At 35.7% G+C, this 23,668-nt stretch overlaps 2 protein-coding genes across 2 annotated transcripts in view; both read left to right on the top strand.

The window, feature by feature from the left end:
• The first annotated feature begins 1,623 nt into the window (after positions 1-1,623).
• Positions 1,624-8,754, top strand: LOC147073200 (IQ motif and ubiquitin-like domain-containing protein). The gene is made up of 5 exons (XM_085945619.1): positions 1,624-2,470; positions 3,385-3,497; positions 4,944-5,152; positions 6,214-6,343; positions 7,472-8,754. The coding sequence occupies exons 1-5, from the start codon at positions 1,624-1,626 to the stop codon at positions 8,558-8,560; spliced, it is 2,388 nt and encodes a 795-aa protein (XP_085801745.1). The 3' UTR covers positions 8,561-8,754.
• A 980-nt stretch (positions 8,755-9,734) lies between these two features.
• Positions 9,735-23,668, top strand: part of wapl (cohesin release factor wings apart-like) — a 33,126-nt gene continuing 19,192 nt past the window's right edge. The window contains exons 1-2 of the mRNA XM_085945162.1: positions 9,735-10,327; positions 12,352-14,267. Coding sequence (XP_085801288.1) covers positions 10,171-10,327; positions 12,352-14,267 — 2,073 coding nt within the window. The 5' untranslated portion in view covers positions 9,735-10,170. The remainder of the gene's footprint in view (positions 10,328-12,351; positions 14,268-23,668) is intronic.

Here is a 23,668-nt window from a genome sequence, read left to right as displayed (position 1 = left end):
ATCGCTGAAAGGCAGTTTACGGAAAATTTAATGACGTACGAACTACATAGTTATTCAAATTCTAAGATTGTAAAAACTCTTATTCACTTTATGATTGCTGCAGTATATATCTATTTACGAATGGATTAATCTAAAAACCCACTTCTGAAACTTATAATTTAATTGGCTGTAGGTAAACTTTAAATATTCAATATTCTGATGTAGACACTCCAATTCACTTTTGTGACGAAACAACGCATTATTTTTTGTAGAAACATAGTGGGTACTGACTTACTTACTTATTCTATGTCCATGATTTAGGTCATTTAGGAGAAGCATTGTGGACATCAGGCAAGACTTTTTGTGTCTTCTCATTTCATCTCAACATCCGTAGGTCCCTCATATATACCATATCCATGGCAGGTAGATATTTACCGGTATTCCAGGACGCCAGAATCTGTTTGATAAAAACGTAATTAGGTATTGTTTCATAGCCGAATAGTGATTATTAATTTTCTTGTATCGTAGTGGATAGGAAATATTATTTTGGCGAGCTTGTGAAACTGTCCACGCATACAATAATAGTTGTCCAGATAACAGGCAGTTAATTTTTATTATATATCCTTAAAAAAGTCAAAATAATAATATGTTTGTTTGATTTCCTTTTCCTACGTGACCTCAACTGACATGTATACAAAAAACAAAATGTGTTTGTTCGAATTACCTTTATTGCGAATTCTAATTATGAATTTGACAGATTTTATAATATCAAATTTCGATTATGTTTGACTTAGATCAGTGTTTCCCAACCTTATCTGTGCCTTGCCCCACTTCAACGCTTCAAAAATTTCCATGCCCCCCCCCTATCAAAATTTCACAGTAACTAACAAATTATGAAAAAAATGAATTGCTTCAAATAAAAAATGCACATAGGCAATACTATTTTGAATTGTACGTTCGTAAGTAAGTAAGTAGCTACTTATGTATATTATATTAGATGTACAACTCGGAAGAAAATTAGTGCGATCCTTATGCTTGATGTGGGCTGCAAAGATTTTTTTTATGTTTATGTATAAGAACTAATTTGGTCAATTTTAATCTTAAGTCTCCAAAGTTTGTGATATCAAAACGATTTCTTTTTTTTTTCAGTAAAAAATCATTTACAGCGATAAAGCGCCGCATTCAACTAAATATTATGATGGGAATGGCAACAGTAATTTTATCGAAAAGACATGGTTGCAATATATAAAAAATATTTTCGAAAATGTATTTTTGTATTTTTAACAGAAAAAATGTATCAAATATTAATGATTTGCACATTACCCCCCGGCGGGGCGTACACCCTGACATACGAAACACTGACTTAGATAGAGATAACTTATAGATTATTCCAATAATGGACTGATATTTAAATAAATATATACCTACCTATATTAAGATAACTAGACTATATGAATAAGTGATACACATTGACCTCTCAGTAGTTAGAAGTTAAAAAGAAAACCGTTGCTAGGGTAACCGAAAATGTTTTTCATATCAGTAAAATGCATCGCTTCAAAAATGTTGTTTTATGACAGTTTGATCAATAAATGCGTTTTTCTCGAAACAGTTTCATCGGCGTGACATATTTTCATATAACAAAAAATGTCTTCTCGTGAGAATAAATTCATAAGACAGCATTCGGAGCCCACGACGAACGTCGCCAAATCAGAAAACGATGTGGTACCAGGGACGAGCGAATGTAACTCGTTGAATGGAAAGAGAATATACGTCAGGTTCACGGTGATCAACCAGCCTGACGAATTCTTCAAGAGGTCTTTCAAGTATGGATACACCATTCAAGAAATTAAAATTAAACTATCGAAGATCATAGACACGACCGCTGATAATTTGATTCTGTCAAAAGATGGTGTTATAATCCCAGATGAAATGCGCTTATCTGAACTGCTGGAAGAAGATTGTTTGGAGGATATTGAAGTCGATATTGTAGCTCAAGATGAAAGTTATATTGATATCGACTTGGTGAATGAAAAATTTAATGAGAACATTTCGGTCATTCTGCAAGATGAACAACCGAAAAAGTCGATTCCGCCGAACATATCTTGCAAATTTCATGCTGTCAATCAGAATCACTCGTTCACGAAATCGTTCACTAGCTACACAACAGTTGAATTTGTAAAGCAAGACCTCAGCACGATGCTTGTGGTAGAAAATGACGTATTATTGCTGGTAAAAAATAAATCAGTTTTGCCGGAGAGCGCCCTTTTGTCAGAGCTTGACATGGACGACTTCGGAAATTTGGAAATTGAACTGTTTACAAAAGATGGAAGAAAATTGAAGTTTGATACGGTGTACAAAGATGTCCCCACAAGTGACATATTAACTGTGACAGTACCTCTTGGCCCGAAGACCTTTGTTTATGTCAATGTGGAAGTAACCGACGCTAGGATAATCAAGCCTTATTTAGGCGGATATAGGAATAATGTTACAGGTTGAGTATTATCGAACAATTTTAATAATTTTCCAACGAATATGTTAGAAAAAATATGATTAATGTTTACACTTCTAATAAAACTAATACCTAATATTTTGACAATGATACTGCTCGAAACACATTAACATCACGTACACGTGAACTCACGGTAAGCTCGCGCCATGGGGAAAATTTATGCAATGTCGTTTTACCGGGTTTAAGATCAGACATTTATTATGCTCTCACCTCATAGAAATTTTTTAATCGAAAGCGAATGTTATTTCACTTGTATCACGCCACATTACCAAGGTGATAGGACTTTTTCTGCAAAACATGTAAACACACATTTTTAGTCATGTGATCTCACGTATTTATTTATTTTAGCGGCTTGGTAAGAACTACAGTATATATTTGATACAAGGCTCTGTAGGTTGTCATGATTTTATTGTTGAATGTTCTGATGGTTACAGCACATGAGGTCACGTGACGTGGTGATAATGTGTTTCTAGTGTAAGTCATTTTTTCACAGATTTGCCTGTGCGTTCAGGTTATTCTTAAGGTCTTGGTTGAAAAACAGAACTGAATTCACATGCACATAAGTGGATACCTATGTCTTTGTGAATTGCATAACAAGACGGAATGCTTTCCACAAATTCAGTACTGAGCACCAAAACTCTTTCAATGTATTACTTTCAAATTGCATTATTTGACGAGCTTGATTTGTGCGAAATCTAAAAGATTTATCAGAATTTACATGTTGATAGTTTTATCACCATTTACGCGAAAACGAGACTTCGAGGGTAAAGTTTTTGTGTCCCACCCTCTGGCATGCCATATAGTATCCCCTGGGGGATACAGGCATTCAGGTTGGAAACCCTTTCGATTAAATTCATTCGATAAAAACAAATAATATTTAGGCGTTTCATTTTCAGGGATTGACTATCACCATGCCTTTTCGCAAACCCAACAAAGGCGCGAAAAGGTTCCGCCGGAAATGAAAAATAATCGCATCACACAAACGGTCACCAGCAGGGTTCAATCTTTGGTAATAATTTTGTTATTATATAATCAAATATGCTGAAAAAAATATATGTGTGTATACAGATGGAGCTTTTATATTTGTGAATGTGAAACAGGAAATAAAAGTTATCATGACTAATTATTATTAAGTTAGATGCAAGGATTTTTTCCAGCAAACATTACACTAATAATTATTGTGATATCTATAAATTGTTTATACAATGGACTATTATTTATTAGGTTTAGAGGGACAATAGCATAATACCCCGTTCACACGTGTATGGATTTACTGCTGACAGTGCAAGATTCCATGCATGCATCAAAAAAGTTCGGAAGTTTCTGAATTTTCACGCGACAGTTGCGATATCTGCGCCTGCGCAGTAGAACGATAGCGGCGAACCTTTAAAATACTCACTATTGGTACCAGTAAATTCTATCGCGATAATAACAGTTTCCACGTTAAAGTGCTGACTGTCTTGCCAATCTTATACTTCATGTTCATAAAACACACTATTGGTGCCAGTAAATTCAACAATCGCGATAATAACTGTTTACACGTAAGTGTTGACTTTCTCGCCAATCTCATTCTTCAAGAGTAAGCGAGACGCGATGTTGTTATTTTATGGTACTATTTGACTGGTTGTGAAAAAGTGTAAACGTCAAAATTCTTTTCGTGGTGTAGTTTGCATTTTCCGACAGTTTCGCCACTATCATTCTACTGCGCAGGCGCAAATATCGCACAGGAAAAATGTCGCGTGAAAATTCAGAAATTGATGAATTTTGTTCTTTACAATCTTGGAACTTGCACGACACTACCTACGTGTTTACACGTGAATTTTCTTGCTAGGTCGCAATAATACCTACGTACTGTCAGCAGTAAATCAATACACGTGTAAACTGGGTATAACATCACAAATAACAACATATCAGTATAATATATCAAGTACCTTTTCTCAGTCAATTCAAGGACAAGTAGGTAGGTGTGTACAATAATTTGGTATTGATTATTGACAATTTCCCCCCCTTTTTTCAAGAGCTTTTTTAGCTCTTCCTTCGAAAATTTTCCCTTCAAAGCTGTCAAGTTTTCCACCCAAATTGAAAATCTCATTTAGCATCCACGTTGAGATATTTTTTTTTAATTTCGTCCACAATACAGGGGGAGACGTTTTTTTACAAGTTACCTTTCATCCCTAATCACGTTGATGTTCACCCGGGATCTGGGCCAGGGTCTTCTTTTTAAAAGGATCCCGACCAAACCGGGACATTTTGGCAACCCTAATTATATCCCGCTCCGTGGTAAATGCTGTCTATATCAATCAATATGTACGTTATAAGGACATGAGCTAAATAGGTTTTAGAAATGGCTAACAAGCAACGTACCCTTAATGATCTTGCTCTTTAGATCCACATTATCGTTGACTATACCGAGTGCAATTTTATTTAGTCTAAACAAAATATTGACATTATCCAGGACACGAACACCTCGAGGGCAACCCAGATGCGATCGCCAGGATTGTACATCCCCAACCTTAGCGATGTGATCCTCTGCGCAAAACCTTATGAGACTTACGCCGAGAAGGTACTCCGGCTGAAGCATGGCGATAAAGCGACCATCATTCAGCGTGCATGGAGGGCTTACTGCTACAGGAAGGCTGTGTCCAAGTGGTTGAAGCAATGCAGGTACGGATACTAAGCCCATTTGTAGGTTAACCGTATGCAGTATGTATATGCAGAATACAGAGGTTTCGTAAATGTGGTTAAAAATTAACTAGGCATTCCTACAGATGATAAATGTGATGGAATCTAGGGGCCGCAGGTTATATGAAAATAAATGGTGAAGCAGGCTGGTAATCAAGTTGCGGCAAAGCTTTTACGTTAACATTATTATATTATATGGGTACGTTATAATGACGGTCAAAAGGACAAAGTAATTCCTCCGTGACGCCCTGCATTTTTTTTATTTATTTTATTTCTCGCAAGTTGTCGGCTATTGTTGGCCTACTTCATTGAGATGTATGAGAAAGCCGATTCCTTGCCCCTCTTTTTATTTAATACCTCTATGGATGGAATATATTATTTGAGATGGTTATGACGACCTGAGAAACCTCAGCCACTCACCCTTGGTTGTAAGGGACTCCGAGCACCGGTTTTTATCTGGAACGTCGTCGCAAAAGTCACACACCCTCACAGGTTTTCGTATGGCTTACGTTGTATCATAATTCACTTCCTGATAGCGCTGACTTTGCATGCGTGCGGCTTTAATGTTGTTAAATAACTGTATTTTGGAGCATTTTAATAATTTTCAGACACTGAATAATTATTGTGTGCCGGGAGATAGTACATATAATCGGGAACTGTTTAGTGGGGGTTAATATAATAAAGGATTTGGTACAAACACATTCATTGTCATGAGGCCGCGTTCACATTGTCTTATTCTGGCAATGTCTCTTTTGGCGTCTGTATATTGTACGTAGTTATAATAGCAACTATGACTACATTGCAAACAATATTATAAATTAGCATTCATATATTAAATTTGATATAAGTACTTTTCCAATCTGTCCATTTTAAGAGTGTCCTATACCTACATCAGTGAGATTAGTTCAATTCTAATGCCGTGTTACCCAAATTTTAGTTCCGATTATAATCCATTTTAATGATTGATAAATAGTATAAACTAAAACATATATTTTTTTGGATTTCCGAGTGCAAGCTTTTCCTAAACTCCATTTTTATTCTAGCCAAAGAGTTCAGGATTTGAGAAATGAAGAACTTGACGAGAAAAGAGCTTATGAACTCCGATTGCGACAGGAAATTATCTCCAAGACCTTTCCAAGAACGAGAGAAGATTTTGATCAACTATACGCTATGGTAGATACATATTTTTATAAGATGTTTTTTTTTAAATTCATTTCAGTATTCCAAGACTTAACCGATTTTCGATGGTTTGATTTTGTATTTCCATAAGATAAATTCAATACATTATTACACCAACTGCGGAAAACCTTGTTGGAAGGCTGCATTGAGTCTACGGTCATCAGTTGTTAATAACGCCATGTTCTAAGGAGAGGTCTGATAATATAATATCATCTTTTTCTGCGTATAACAAAAATATTCCTGCGTATATAGGTACCTGAAATCGATTATTTTCTCATCATTTCTAAAGGGGGATCCTTATGCCAACAGAGAACCTATCGGAAAAATACGAAGCTTGTAATTTGAGATTTTTTTTGATAATTCACAATTTCAAAAAGGATTTCAATTTATACACATTTATATTTATATAAAAATCGATGTTTTTTAAAATATATATAAAAAAATATTAAAACGATGAATTAGTCAAAAATCTAAACGGTCAAAAATTTAAAACTTAATAAACTAAATTTTAATAATAAATATGACCATAAATATAATGTAATAATAACGTTATTCGTGACATAAATACAATGACATTATTAATGGACAACGCACTCAATACAGTAGCTAGCAAGTAAATTCGCACATAGTGACATTCGCACATGCATAGGTAGACTTCACGCAATTTCCATTATGCGATATGACGCATCGGGAATTTATAGCAATATCACCTTTATTGTAATGGCGTTAGAACAGTGTTTCTAGTGTCAATGTTCATTCGAGCGAACTCGTTCGAACCGAACCATTCGGCAGACCCGACAAAAATGTGAGTGCCATTTTTTTTTCCAGATGCTTCGTCTATATTAATGTCATTGCATAAATATGACATAAACACATTAATTCTTAGTTTAATTCATTTTTGTAATTCGACATAACAAAAATACATTTAATAATATCTCGGAATCAAAAACGCACAAAACATAATTAATAAAAAATAAATTGATGTGTTCTGCAAATTTTGAATTCAGTCAAAAGGTCGCACTTAATAGCTTACAAGGTTACAGGTTCCCAACCCCTGTATTAGAACGTCATATTAGTATGGCAACATCGTATATTAATAATATTTTCAATTTCATTTTATAGGTAGATAGATGGAGAAATACCGAAATCGCCAGAATATCAAAACTGCACACGAAAGGTCCGAAAGTTGCCGAATTTTGTCTACTCTTGGACAAAGAGATCCAAATGTTGCGCTCAGTTGAAAAGTTCCGAGTCGAACTAAAAGAAGATTTACGAAAAATAAAAGAGAAAAATCTTCTGGAAGAAATGTCTAAACCAGTTGAGTGGCAAAACTCAAAAGGAAACGTTATTTCAATGGATACAGTAGAAGCACAACAAGCGAGGAAATTGAAGGAGTTGTATTTCTCGTTTTGTAGAGATGATTTAAAGGTGGAAGCAAGAATGGAACTATTGATGAATTTCAAGTTTACTTTGAAGCATTTTAAATCGCCACTGACAGATCAGTTGATATCATTGCTGGACAGGGAGTGCGATCTGACGGTGAGAAATATTCCAACTAAAGAGTTGGAGATACTGAGGAAAAGAATCCAAACGATGCTATTCCAGTTTATCAAGAGTCCTGAATTTAACAGCGGTGGAATACGGAGAACCGAGAAAGAGAAGCTGAAAAGAATGAAAGGACGACGATTATATCACTGCAATGGATGCCAGAGAGTGAAGCTTTACATGGACTTTCCATTGCACTCCAGAAGTAGGGACATGCAAATCTGCACGTCGTGCTCTTGGGGCAACGCCGCTGATCAAAATTGGGTCGACATGACGCCTTACAAGTTCATGCTTCGAGCAATCAGGAGAGAGGAGCGACGAAACAAGTGTGCATCTTCTCTCGCGTTTATTCTCCAAGAGAAAGATATTTACTTCATTGTCGAGAAAATCTGGCACGCCCACTCGGCCCTCAGCGAGAACTCCAACATCACTGATCTCCGGCTGAGTCGCTGGCTGGTCGATGAAGATTGGTCTCCATGGAATTGTATACTGCTGACTTTGAAGGAGATGAAGTCTCACGTGAAACTGGAGGAGCCGGAGAAAGTCTACGATCCTGATCTTATCAACAAAGTCAGCACGAAGCATTTGTTAGCCAGAGCGCATTTTAAACAGCTGACTAACGTGGAAGAAGACGAAGTTAAAATTGATTCACCAGAAAATAATTGAAAATATTTTTGTTTTTTGCACTAACAATAATAATTTTAGATGCGTGGTTTATTTTTCGTAAAATATAGTTTAAATCTATCAATAATTAGCGTAATATTATGGAAATAAAATGAATGTATGCTTTAAAATTACTAACGATAATATGTGTATCTAACTGTATTTCTTGTTGAAATTGGCACCAATAAAAATGATTTAAAATAATATTACAGATGTACCTAGCTTCCAAATTTGTACAAATTTTATTTCCTATATTATTATATACTATTTAATGCCTTACTGGTTTACATCAACCTACTTAATTTTTTTATTACTAGTATAGTGAAAATCGTTTTAAAACTCTACCTACACAATAGCAACTACTTACAAAAAGCACAAAAGTTCATTCAATACTTATGCAACATTCATGAAAGTAATATAACCTATAAAAATAATTCTTACATATTATCAATAATCATGAGATTTTTTAAAAACGTTTTTTGTTAACTACGTATATAATAAATTATTCAATAATTTTCATATTATGCAATCGCAAAGTAAATAATGTAATAATTACAAGATAAAAAGAACTTTTTATATACCTACCACGTTTTTAAATGTTCTATTGAATCATATAAACTTGACAATTCTATGTATAAATAAAAACTTTTTTTGCATTTGATAGAAATACTGAATAAATATTATAGAATACTGAAATGTCATTTTGACATTTCATATTGATTTCCATAGTAACGCACGTATATATTAATAATTTAGTTGCTAGGACCCCCTTAGCAACCAACAATAATAACTAATTTTTATACAAAACAGAATTAACTGAAAATGAATTCAATTCTGCTTAAAAATGGCTAAAAGTTTTAAAAGAATGCATTGTCGTCGTGTTCTGATATATTCTAAAAGTTTCAAATGTCTCTAGCTAGTCGGGAAGTTAGTTAAAAATCTTGGACAAACAAGAAAAAAATTATACTGCACAAGAACCGGACAAACAAGAATACGAGCTAATAGAAACGTGGTAATAATAAAATCATATTCTGTAAGCGGGTGAAATGTGTTGAAATGAAATTTGAATTTGGCGCGTAAGCTAATCTCACAGTTTTGGAACATTAAGTTGCCAGTACCTGTAGGACTGGCACTGGCTGCACTGCGGAGCTTTGCTTTCTAAAATTCTCATGCCTCCATGCAAATGGCGAGCGTTCTATAGTTGAATGACAACATTGCTTGTGTTTGTCAGTTTGGATTAAAATTTATATTATGTTAAGTGATTGTGTATTTACACAGAATAATATGCCTAAGAGAACGCCCCTCAGATGCGAGAAACCAATTATCGCGTCGAATAATTGCATTCGCGAGTAATTAAGCGCGTCACCGTGAACAAATACGTTCGACAGCGAAAATGGCGGTATTGTTATCTATTTGGGTTGTGTTATGAATTAATCAGTGTCAATCAATCGGTGTACTCGGATGATCGTTGCACTTTAATTGCGCAGACGGTCCCTTCGCCCGGCGAATGCTAGTCATTAAGCGCGGAAATGACGGACGTATTCGTGTCATAAGACGATGTAATATGTCAATGTTACCTCACGACGAGAAATCGGTGTGTATATCCTCGCAGAATGAGTCGTTGGGGAAGAGGAAGAGGCGGCAGCGTAGCCGTGCCGCTCGATCATCTCTTCAGAGAGAATTCTAACTGCCCTTCGGCTGCTAGATCCTCAGGAACCGTTGGAAAATGGGGCATCACCAGCTTCACGTCCACAAGAAGTGCACCTTACCGTAAGCCCGCGTTTTTACCTCATTAATAATCTTTATATATACATCAAATCATCACCCATTCTACAGATTACTCATCTAATCATAATTTAATTCTCCCAAATTGTACTTCAATCTCGTATCTTTGCCTTTTTCAAAATACGATGTATCCAAAAATAATTTCATTAAGTTGTTACACCTTCCATCCACCAGATGTTGTTATTTTTAAAGGTTACTTCCTAGATAACATTTTGTATTGTTTCAACAACAATATTGATTACATCGTTATAATAAGATAATAATAATAATATCCCATTGTGCAAAACAGGTAAAATATAAATAACAAGCAGGTATGTTCATAAAATATCGTCCGCCAGTCGATTTCGCGGATGGCTAATTAATTATTCAATGTAAGAAAGTCATCATTGTACTTTTTTTTACCTACCTATCCATCTAAGTACTACACATTGTTGTATTAGCATCATATAATTAGGACAAGCTCGACATTTCTTGTTTGTTATATTCTCAGAAGTGTCATTTTTTCATCTACATAAATCTAAAATAGACGTAAATCAAATTTTACCCACAAATCTGACAGATCAATAACAACATTTTAATTTGACATGGACCTCCCCAGTTTTACATAGGTAGATAAATATAGGTATTTTAGTATTGTTTTGAAATTATTCCGCCTTTTCATACTTATTACTTGTTTAAATACTGTATTTAAAGAGTCAATTAATGATTTTTAGGTTTGTTAGATTATGTACAACCAAAATAAAGCCTCTTAATCTTCCCTGAAAACCCCATTTTTTATGCTTCTTTAAAATTCTCAGTTAATGAGGGCGCCACTAACTATGCAAGCTGTCAAAGTTTGTATGTAAAATGTTTAGTTGAATTTATTGCCACATGCCTAGTAATAATATACATAATGTAAGTGGTTGATTACTATTATATCATTATCCAGGGGTAGCCTAGTTTTTTTCAATCCGTTTAATTTATTATACCTATACATAAATTCAAAAACTAATTTAATTATTCATTTGTTTTGTTTATAAACAATGCATACAGTTCAGAATAACAATTTATATAGGTTAAGTTAGAAATGAGAATGACATACTTAAGTATATAAACTAATATTAATGGATAAAAAAATATTAAGTAACTACTTAGGGACAATAAAATACTAAGTAAGTATCTCATGTCATTTGTGATAAAATAAGTAAAAGAATTAAATTATAATGCCTGTCTGAACGGAGGTGGAGGTATTGAACATGTTAATAGATGAACTATTAGAAAGTGAATGAAACCTTGGTATTAAAGAATGCACGGAAAAGTTTGATTTAAATCAAAAATAATGTTAATTTTGCCGCAGATGGCAGCATGACCTTTTATAACTTTCTTTTTATCCAAACTCAACCTAACCTAATCTTAGTGTGATAATGATGCATCAAAATGTATGAAAACATCAAACTTTAAATAATTATCAATTATTGGATCGAAAAGCATCTGCGCCTACAGAAAAAGGTATTTAATATGAATGTCTACATGGGATAAACTGTTTCCACAAAAAAAAAAAATGATAAATGATGACTATATCGAAAAAAGTAATATGATACCTTTGCTATAATAATTTAAAACATATTTTATGTTGAGCTATTCTCACGCACTATATGTCGCAATATATTTGACATAAAAAAAATTCTTAACTGACAGTTTTCATCCTCACAATTTGCTGATTTCTGCTGACTATGAACTCTACTGGCATCACCTGTGGCACAATGTATTTTGAATCACAAGTTTGATGTATTTTAATTGTTTCTTTTTTTAAATGCTGTGTATACGGGAATGACTATCAGAAAAGGATTGAGAACTTCTGCTTTAAATCACTCGTTTGAAAATAGCTTCCAAATAATCTGTAAAGTTTTATAATATTCAATTGACGCAGTTTGCCTATATTGACTTGGTTTAGTGGCCTTTATAACTGTTTCCATGTCATATTTTCAATTCAATGTAAAAGATGTTAATGGTATCACTCATATTTTCAGCGTTCGGCAATGACGTAGCCTACCAAAGGAAACCTAAGCAAGACCAGAACAGTCCCTTGACAGTACCGGCTCTCGAGGCCAACGTCCCCCCTCCCAAGCCCAAAAAGTTCTTCAAGTCTCGCAATGCAGACCCTTCGGAGAATGCCACCCTGCCCACCAGCAGTGTGGCCCCGCCGCCTCCCCCTGAGAAGGCCTTCCCATCCTTCAGCAAGAAGGAGGAGAAGCAGGCCAAGCCCGTCAGCTACGTCAAGAAGCAGCCGCCCAAGATCGAGATCGGCAAACCCCCGCCGGAGAAGATGGAAATACCCAAACTGAAGATCCACGTTGAGCGGTCTCCAAAAAGCAACAAGAGCAAGTTCTTTGCATCAAAACCCGTCAAAAAGGACGATCCCCCCGTGGAAGAGAAGACCCACTTGAGCCCTAATAAGAGATATCTCGTCAGGAACAGAAATAAGGTGATCAACTATTCAGAAGACCGAAGCAACAGTCCGCCGGTCGCGCCTATCGATCCTGCATTCAGCGTCGTTCCCATTAAGGTTACTACGCCGAAAACCAGCCCCGCCTCCGCAGTCACGACTCCCACTTACGTCAAACCCGGACTCATGAGCCCCACGAATAAAGACGGTAAACCTCCGATTGTTTTGAGAATATCCAAAGGAACCTCGCGGCTTTTGAGTACGGATTCTGAAGACGTTCTCGCATCGCCTGCCGCCGATCGGCATTCGTTTTCGGAGCACGGTCTCGACACCCCGACTGAAGATGAACCACTAGCCCGTGTTGCCGAAGCCGCCATTGTCAGCCCGCCCGCTAAGCAAGAGAGCCTCAAGATCACCATTAAATGTTACTCCAGCACCAAAGATAAATCTGCTAAGATTAAAAGTGAAAAGAGTATCGCAAAGATAGAATCCACAAGCGGCGACACCGATAAGGAGAGCGGACAGTCGAATACTAGAGCCACCCGTTCTTCAAGGAGAAATCAGCACAAGGATACAGACGACGGGGCGAGAGGAGGTTCACCGACTCCCGGAAGTGATAACTATGAACTCTACCGCACTCTGGCGTCACCTCCTGCGGCGCATTTGACTCCTAAACATTCCCCCGACTTTGTTCCTAAAGCCCCCTCCGACACATCTGGAAATCTATTCGAAGATCACCCCAAAGATGACGTCGAAATGACTCTGGCATGCTTGGAATCTGGCAAACCTCTAGACGATTTGGTTTTACCGAAAAATGGAGTATTGAGCACCAGGCTTTCGCAGCAGGCGTCCAAAGAAGAATCTCGCCCCAATGGAGGCAAAGAGGGCGGCAGGGCCATGAGGCACCGGGCCAACATCAATTATAACGAAAATGTGGCTAACTTCATTGACGACATAACTACAACGCGGTTCAATAGAAATCCGGCCAAGAGTTATAGCAGGAAGAGTAAGAAGAAAACGGATGTTTCTACTCTAGATGAAGAGATGCCCACTGAGGCGGCGATACCCGAAGCCGACGAGGCGGCTCTTCTGGAATCTCACGGCGAATTAGCGCCGGAAAGTTTACAATCCGAAGAGCAGGCAGACGTCTCCCTCGAAGAAGACAGTGAAGTGTCACAAGTGAAAAATGTTAAGAAAACTGTTAAAAGTACGCTAGACTTCGACGATGGCCCCGCCGATGCGGAGGTGCCCGGTGAGACAGTGCAGGAGAAATCCTCAAAACTCGGTGATAAACAGTGCAAACCTCACACATTCAAATCGCCCAAACGTCTGCTCAGCGAGAGCAGTCCAAATTCGGCCATCGCTGACGATAAGCCCAGCGTTAAGTTGGTCATCACCAAGAAGAAGGGCTCCATCTTTAAGAGCAGGTCTCTTGTCAATGATGAGGCTGGCGCCACCGGCAAGAAGAGGCACCTTTACAAGCACAAGTGGGCGGACGATGTAAGTAACACCTTTATATTGACATTATCATTCTTTGCTTTTGTGTTCCTTATGGCACGATGACATTGAGCTACTTTACAAGCTGCTTGTTGGCGAATTTACAATCAGCTTGTAAACTCACCCAGTGTCATCATCGAACAAGCTAACGAGCAGATTGTAAACAATCTACCGAGAAAAGTTGAAAGCCGGACTATTTTACACGCTACACGCTGGCATGTGGGCCGATCTGCGTTTGCACAGTAGAACGGTAGAGCGATAGAGCGGTAAAAAAATGAACTACTCAATACGTCCTGTCAAAATAGTACCAAAAATGACAGTTTCAACTCGCTAGCTTGTTGGCTTCTGAGCGAGTGGAAAATTTTGTGTGTCATCATCACAATTCCACTAGCTGACTTGCCCACTTTTAAACTCGCCGACAAGTAGCTTGTAAAGTAGCTCAATGTCATCGAGCCATTACTGTTAGGATCCTGTTTATATCTCATATATTGTACTTTTGATGCTACTTGTCTAGCCATCCCTGCATTCTGCCATCTGTATAGCGAAGATGTTGGAAGGCCAGTAGCGTCCTTCATTTGATAGAGCGTAAAATATATTACTATATCTGTATTCAAACTATCCATAGGTTTTCATAACTAAAAATTCACTCCCAAGGAGGGATAATCAACTTCTAGGAAGTAGAGAGTTATCTATCTTTTGTTTATGGTACCTATCAGAGAATTGTATTTAAATATGTTTAAGGATAATATTACAGACCACCATAGGTCATAACAATAAGCTGTTATCTGCATTTCCCATACCATTGCATAGGACATCCACCACATACCAGTGGCGAAGACTCCATACTAGGCGATTATTTAAAGCCTACCTTCTTAAGATTTTTTTTTTAATTAGGTACATACTATTGACGTATTTAAATAATAACTTGATTATTTTATATTTTACAAAAATAATTTTATTTGCCAATGACATCTGTCGTATATGTAGGAATGTATTATAAATATATAAAGAACCATCTATCAAATGTTAAAAAAAAATATGCCACAGCCTCTCTTCAAATATTGTATGTATCGGATTATTGTGTGAGGAATGCAGATTTTTTTTATATGGTCTTTACCTCACGTGACCTCAGCCCCGTCTACCATAATGTATGCAATAGGGTAGGCTTAAAAATTAATAATGAGATAATTTAAAAAAAATAATAAATATGGAATGTTTTTAAAATAAAAATTAATTTCAACTCATCGCTCAATTTTATATTGTCAGTGAGCTATTGATATTTCATCAATTTAGTGCGTCGTTGTCATTAGTGTTCATCATTAGTAATATCGTATTAGGTATCTTCTTATTTCTCGTAAGTATACCAGACAAGTGTGCTCTTTTTCTTTGATCTCCACAGCCTACCTCTTTCCAAAAGTCACCTTTCGCCAATGCCACAACATTGTAGTGGATAACGGATGAATGCGAGACTCACTGAGAAGAGTCAACACCGCTCGTACCCCACATACTATCTTACTGCACCTCGTCACTTCACATGGTCGAACAATCCGCGCTTCATTCTAGCTTTCATTCTAACTCCTTGTGGGTTTAGTGTTTAATCCGAGTTGCTGCACTATCGCACGCAATATGTTTGTTTATTGTGTGCATGGTCTAATGTGGACGTAATAATAATTGTTTGTCTTCGGTGACTATGCTTCCCGCAGTTATAATGTAAGACACTTTCCCTGACAATCACAGTTATGTCAACTGCAAATTCAATCTGGCGAGTGCTTTGTAATGATTTTTCGAAGGTTACCAAACCCTATCTAAATAGATAGTTCAGCATTATTTATCATGTCCCTATGACAGGATTGTAATATTTAATTCTCAGAAATTCTATAAAATATTTACAGCAATTTCATCAATTCTCAATGAAAATTGATCCTCACTTTCACAGTTGTAAGCTGATAAGCTGATTCTTATTCAGTATTTCTGAATTCAGCTATCTCTGGAAAAAGGTAAACATTGCATTAGTCATTTCGGCCTTATCTTTTTAAAAGATATGCCTCCAATTTTGTGTTGTAATATTAATATTAAAACTCACATGCAATGTAATATTATGTAAAACAAACATGGGCTAAGCACTTGCAAGGAATACAGGTATTCGTTGACTTAACATACAATGATTGTATGACAGTGGCGAAGGGTGGAGGTAGGCTGTTTAGTTATCCACCACCATTCATTTATGGCTTCTCACACTCTTCACATAAGGCATTGATTGCATACTAGATGTGTAAATAATATCTAAATTCTTATCAATTACTAGGAATGTTATGCTGGCATCTATAATGTAGGAAGTGTCTCCTATAAAATACAGAAAAATATTGTTTAAGGGGGGACATGCTCGTCGAAGGTCAAAATTGAGTTTTTATTGTATTTTCAAACCATGATCCTGGACACTCCTTAAACGTTGTAGATAATTTATTTATATAATTTTGAAGCCTTATTATCCTTTATAGTTATTTTAAACATTTGATGACTGCATAAAGTATTTTTGTTACATAAAATGGTATTCTTTTAAACATCTCGCTCTAATGTTTTAGAATATAGTCATATTTCGGTACATAATTGTGCAGTGGTGTTAAAATTTTTTACATTTATTATTTTTTAAACGCATTTATAAAACCATTAGTATAATTTATTACGAGATAATTTTTGTAAAATATTCACGATAAAAAATTATATTGATAATCTCTGTGATCCCAAATTTGACAAGAATAATGCATTTTATTATTCAAAAAATCGGCAAGATTAACACATTTGAAGATGATTCTAAAGATACTTATTATAAGCTATGTCTTTGACCATTCAAGTGTGGTAAACATCTTATGAATAATGATTGCTTTATAATAATTATTGACCTAAGAATAAGGTAGTGTTTTTTTGAAATACGCCATTTCTTTTGTCATTCCCCAGTGGTTAAGCTACAACATACGGCCGTAGCCATAAATTGACAAACTATAATTGAAGTAGGGAGTAAAATTAAATTGACGCGCGTGTTTGAACATGTACCGTTTAAAAAAAAATAAAAAAAAATTCGGTTAGGTACATGTTCAAACACGCGCGTTAAAATAATTTTACTCCCTACTTTAATTATAGTTTGTCAATTTATGGCTACGGCCGTATGTTGTAGCTTAACCACTGGGGAATGCCAAAAGAAATGGCGTATTTTTAAAAAACACTACCTTATTCTTAGGTCAATAATTATTATAAAGCAATCATTATTCATAAAATGTTTATTACACTTGAATGGTCAAAAACATAGCTTTTAATAAGTATCTTTAGAATTATCTTCAAATGTGTTAATCTTGCCGATTTTTTGAATAATAAAATGCCTAATTCTTGTCAAATTTGGGATCACAGAGATTATCAATATAATTTTTTATCGTGAATATTTTACAAAAATTATCTCGTAATAAATTATACTTATGGTTTTATAAATGCGTTTAAAAAATAATAAATGTAAAAAATCTTAACACCACTGCACAGTTATGTACCGAAATATGACTATATTCTAAAACATTAGAGCGAGAGGTTTAAAAGAATACTATTTTATGTAACAAAAATACTTTATGCAGTCATCGAATGTGTAAAATAACTATAAAAAATAATAGGCTTCAAAATTATATAAATAGATTATCTACAACGTTTAAGGAGTGTCCAGGATCATGGTTTGAAAATACAATAAAAACTCAATTTTGACCTTCGACGAGCATGTCCCCCCTTAAAGTCTCCCTATAAAGTTGGTACCTGACCCCATCATCATTTTCCTACCACTACCAAGGAAAATGTCTTGCGTTATGTAAAATCATTATTTCAATAATTAATAATTAATAATGGAGTCTTCTAAAACCTTATATAAGTAATAATATATCTTTTACATGCTTTGCACGATGTTCCCCATTGTTTTAAGCATGTTATAATCTTCTGTCTGGCACTACTACACTAATTGGGTGTTGGCCTTCTCCATCTGCCTCCATCCAGGTCTGCCCAAAGCTGTTTACCTTCGGTTTAGGAAGCCCAAAGTCTTTAAATCCAACTCAACACTATTTCTCCATCTTGTACGAGTTCGACAAGGTCTTTGTTTGACTTCCGTTTCCCAAATGACTGTTTCTTTATCATGTGCGACTTGTCCATATTGTGAACATGGCCCAGCCATCTAAGGCAGCCCAATTTGATGTACAGGCCCCCGTACAAAGTGTATGCTTTGTACGGGCCACCTTCGATAGACGAGTCACACATGACGAAAAAACTGATATTCGGGTAAGCTAGAAGGCAAATGGAAACCTGCTTGACCTCGTACAAGAAGAATGGGTAGTGTCGAGTTGGATTTAAATACCTTGGGTATCCTAAACTGGGAAAAAGGGAACTGGATGGAGACAGATGATGGAGTACCCACATAGGTTTATAGCGCCAGAAGAGAAAGACAATATGAAAATCTATTTCCTTCCCAAAGATAAAAATATGTTAATGGGCATATTATAGGTAGGTATAATGTATATACCTATTTATATATATTATAAGTATTCTTATCTCTCTGTTATAATATGTAAGATAAGAAATATACAATCATTATTTTAATACATAGTATTGTGGATGAAATTTCATTTTGATTAAAATTTTATTTACAATCATGTAATTCAGCAGAAATACACAATGAATCATTGAATTGAGTTTAAAAAATTGTTGTCTTAGACACTTGGCCAAAACATCACTACGGTGATGCTATGATGGTCTATATTGCAAGGCCGACTATAGACAGGCCAGGGCACTGAATTGAGAGCTACGATGGTAGTGCTAGTTATAGATTAATTTTTAATGCAATGAGGCAATGACATTATTAATGGACGACGCACTCAACTCAGCTAGCAAGTAAATTCGCATGTATAGGTAGACGTCACGCAATCTCCATTATGCGATATCACGTATCGGGAATTTATAGCAATATGACCTTTATTGTAATGGCGTTAGAGCAGTGCTTCTAATGTCAATGTTCATTTGAGCGAACCCGTTCGAACCGAACCATTCGGCAGACCCAACAAAAAGCATCAGGAATTTATAGCAATATCACCTTTATTGTAAAGGCGTTAGAACAGATTATGCCATTCGGCAGACCCGACAATAAAGTGAGTGTCATTTTCTTTTCCAGATGATTCGTCCATATTAATGTCATTGCAATGAGGTAACCAATTCATAGTAAATGAAGATTTTCGATTGCATAATTTGTTCAAATCAATTAACGTATTACCAAATATCGTCGGTGTTTTGTAAAAAGGGCGAATTAACCAAAATGCTACTTTACAGGAGGAGGATTTTTAACTTTTGACATTTATTTGTTTTTTACCTGTAGATGATTATAAATATCTAACAAAAGTTTATAATAAAGCTTAGAAAGAATACTGTCATTATAATAGGTATTATTATATAATATTTTAAAAGGCCTGATATGTCACATTTGCTTTTTATTTTGTAATTTTAGTTGATTATCGTTTTTAAGTACTTTCCTGTGGAGATAAAAATTCGCTGTTTTTACAAAACAAAGCTAGTGCAGTACATATTGTATTTTCATTAAAATCTCGATTTCGCCAAAATGGTTGATTCGCCCTTTTTACAAAACACCGACGATATGAAACAAACGTCTTTTTCTACAAACAGTTTACCATATTGCACTAAAAATATGAGTAATAACTATTGCTATGATTGAAATTTACAGTTTCTATAGGGGGCCTTGAATATATTGTAAAGCGTCTGTGCGCTTCTTCTCTAACCGTATCCGTTTCTCAGTTAGAGAATGTGGACAACACATGATGCGTCCAATAATCCTTGTCGCCTGCCAGCCTTCGTGCATCCTTCCAGGTCATACCAGCATCCAATAGCTCTGACGTATACACTCTGAATCGTATTTAGCAAGCTTACAGTTACAGGACACCAGAGTCCGGTTAACTTGACGAATAAAGAAGCCAAGTTGAAATTTTCATGAGGCAGAAATCCGCAAAACATGGCCGAGCCAGACCCAACGTCTCCTCTTCACTCTCAGTATGATGAGAGGCTGCGTGGTCCGCTTTCTTTTCTCCTTATTACTCCTAAAGATATATCAATGTACACCCAGTATCCGCCATAAACAGCTCTTCTTGAAATTCGATATACGGTTCGAAAGATGCCATGACTCATTACCCTAAGCAGTACTATCGAATAAGTGACATTTGGTTTTATCTGAGAACCGTGTCGTGAGTCCCAGACATTCCGGGCGGGATAGCGGGTTCTGTATGCGAAGTGCTGTCTCATGTGTTGCGTACCCATACCCCCAGGTATTTAAATCTGTCGACACTCAATATTTTACTATCAGGGAAATTTGGATCAGGACATGTACTATTGCACAAAACTTTGGTTTTCAAACTGATGTGAGATGATCCTGTCTATTGTCTTTTGGATGTTCTCGATTGGGTTGTCGGAACGTGCCAGTGCGTAATCGCCACAATATATATTTAACTTGGAGTGATCTTAAACAACAAACAAATTATTATTGTTTACTTATCAATGGTTTCCATTTGTGTTACAAAGTCACTGGACTGTATTATTTTATCTTTCTCAATGATTGATTATAATGGTTATTAGTAACATCGAAACTGCAAGATTTGCTCTGAAAATAAAATTTCCTGCAATTCAGGTCATTAAAAAGTAAAACAATAAATACTATCATATTATAATATCTGACTAACACTACTAACTCAGGTGTCTTGTTTCATATTACACACCATGATTCATTCCTATCACATGTTGTTTCTTTTGTAATAGGTACTTGCACATTATATTATTGAAAGCAATTCTAGCAATGAAGTTGATTTTGCATCACAATATATGTGGCATAAGGCCCCTTTCACACAGCACCTGTGTCTAGAAACTGGTGTGTCGAGCTGCTGCATTTACACATAAATTAATGGGCGCGTTCAGATGGAGACACACGTGTGTTGCATTCATTTATATGTATATGCAGTGTGAAACGGCTTTAAAGGTCTACATATAATTCCATTGGCTCCGCAAATTCTATGTAGATCTTGTCCGTCGCAGATTTAGTGGACACATCAGTAAAATACAAAGTATCGCACGGTTTCGAGACACTGTTTTTTTGTATAGCTAACGTCTGATGAATAAAAGAAGAATGATTCTTTTGAGAGATGGATTATAATATTATATTTCTGTGAATATTCTTCTCAATTTTTACTTTAATACCCCGTTTACACTTGCATGGATTTATTGCTGACAATGAGTAATTCAGAAGCTTCTGAACTTTTTTGATTCATGCGTGCAATCTTGCTACCTGTTATGGCCGCAATATACGCACTATTGCTGGCAGTAAAATCAATGCACGTGTACGGGCGCTATAACTATTCACTTATATACTTAATTATCTTGCTGTTTTATTCATTTAGAATTTAAATCGTTGACACATTACAAGTATAACTTAAGTTACGACATTTCGCACACGACAGCTATGGCCGTGATTTAATTCACTATTCCAACGCACGCAGGCGTAAAAACAATACATTTTCGTATGCACTGTGACAATAATTGAGATGTTGTAACAAAAGAAATCTAGCAAGATAAACATGTCACATGTTCTTTCTCTCTTCCACTTAGGCGTTCTAATAAGAATTATATATGTTTGTCTCTCCGAACTTAGGTCGTCGAAATCGGCCTTTAAAGTTAGGCGCGTATCTTAGGGACTTACGCACCTAAGTATGGTTCTACATTGCGCTCTTAGTCCCTTTCTGCGTTCACTTTCACATAGGTATTTAGGCTCCGTATAATATAGATAGTTTTGTTCAATGCCTTTGCTAACTGCACTTTTTTAATTGGCATTTATCGCTTTTAAAATATTATATTCACATGCATGTTAATTGCAAGTTTAATTTGCAACTTAAGCACCATTAAATTAAGTAAATTTATTACATAATAAGTAAGTTATTCAGTTTTTATTCGAGTTTAGCTGTTATTATTTTGTTGCCATGGCAAATAACTCAAATCCCATGTCATCTATTGTAGAATGAAAATCAGCCAGGGATTAAAATCGCAACCCTCAGAACACTAGTCAAATCAAAGAATTTGGACTCTAGATGAAAGAAATCTTATATGTATTCCATATTAGTTTTGAATGCAGTTCGATTTTTGAATAGAACGATAATACATGTGGTTGTATTGGTAACAAGTCCATTATTATCTTCTTCTATTGGTAGCCCCAAAAACAAAATGGCAGCTGGAATTCCAGTTGGAAGTCTATTGCTATGTTTACATTACCTATGTACGCATTCCTCTGCGTTTTACGTGATTATTCATTTTGCGTTCTTCATGGAGCATTGTAGACAGGAATGTTACAATTTTATTAAATTCAGCAAGAACATATTTTAATAAGTACGACTTGATACTTACGAGCACCAACTTGCTAACCTACTTTTGAAACATACAGAATTTTATAAAAATATATACGATATGATTGTATTTCTGATTTACTTATCTACCTATTTTCTTCTGTCTGTGGTTTTTATTATGTCATTTTTAAGTATTGTATTTAGACATGAATTTGATCTCAATGCTATATATGATTATATATTTCCAATATGGTGAACTGTGATACGAGCTTTCCAGACCTGAAATTGATCACATTCAATAATTTGTGGGTAATGCTGACAGGGTTGCCCACCTCAGCTGTCAATGGTATCACATGAATTTCTAGTGGGATCAATGTGACGGATATCTGTTTCTGATACAACATCTCACTGTGATACGGCCTTTCCGGCTACGAAATTAATCACTCTTTCATGGTCAGTGAATTCTTGGGTTTTGCTGACAGAGTTGTCCACCTCGGCTATCAATGGTATCTTATGAACTTCTGATGAGATAAATAGTGTCCGTCTGAAGACTCCGGAAGAGTTGACCATTGTTGTCTTTTCAATGGTTACATGTAAATTGTACATAAAACATTTCACCGTAGCACAGTTTGCCGTTGAGCTTTCTATCGGAAAGAGATGACCGTATAATAAACAGTCTCAAATTTTATTACATTCAATATGAACATTAATTCATTTTACATAGCTGATTTTGGCAAAATTCATGAATTCTAGAATGAAATCGTAACCTAACCTAACAGATAATCCAATATATCGGCTATTTTCAAAATTTGTTTGCTGCTGGCTTCCTGTGAAGTGTAAACCGACAAGAACCGTGTTTTATTTAGACATGAATTTTATGTCAGTACTATACGACCCAAAGAGGTTGAACTGTATTTAATATACGGCCATATATTTCCGATACAACATTTCACGGTGAAGTGTAATATTGCAAACTGCATACGTACAAGTTACAAGTTT

This window comes from Rhyacophila brunnea, unplaced genomic scaffold (assembly GCF_057557595.1).
Source record: "Rhyacophila brunnea isolate RB1 unplaced genomic scaffold, BYU_Rbru_1.0 scaffold_18, whole genome shotgun sequence".
Lineage (NCBI taxonomy): Eukaryota > Metazoa > Arthropoda > Insecta > Trichoptera > Rhyacophilidae > Rhyacophila > Rhyacophila brunnea.
Note: the sequence above shows the minus strand (reverse complement) of the source record. Positions and strands in the feature narration are given on the sequence as shown.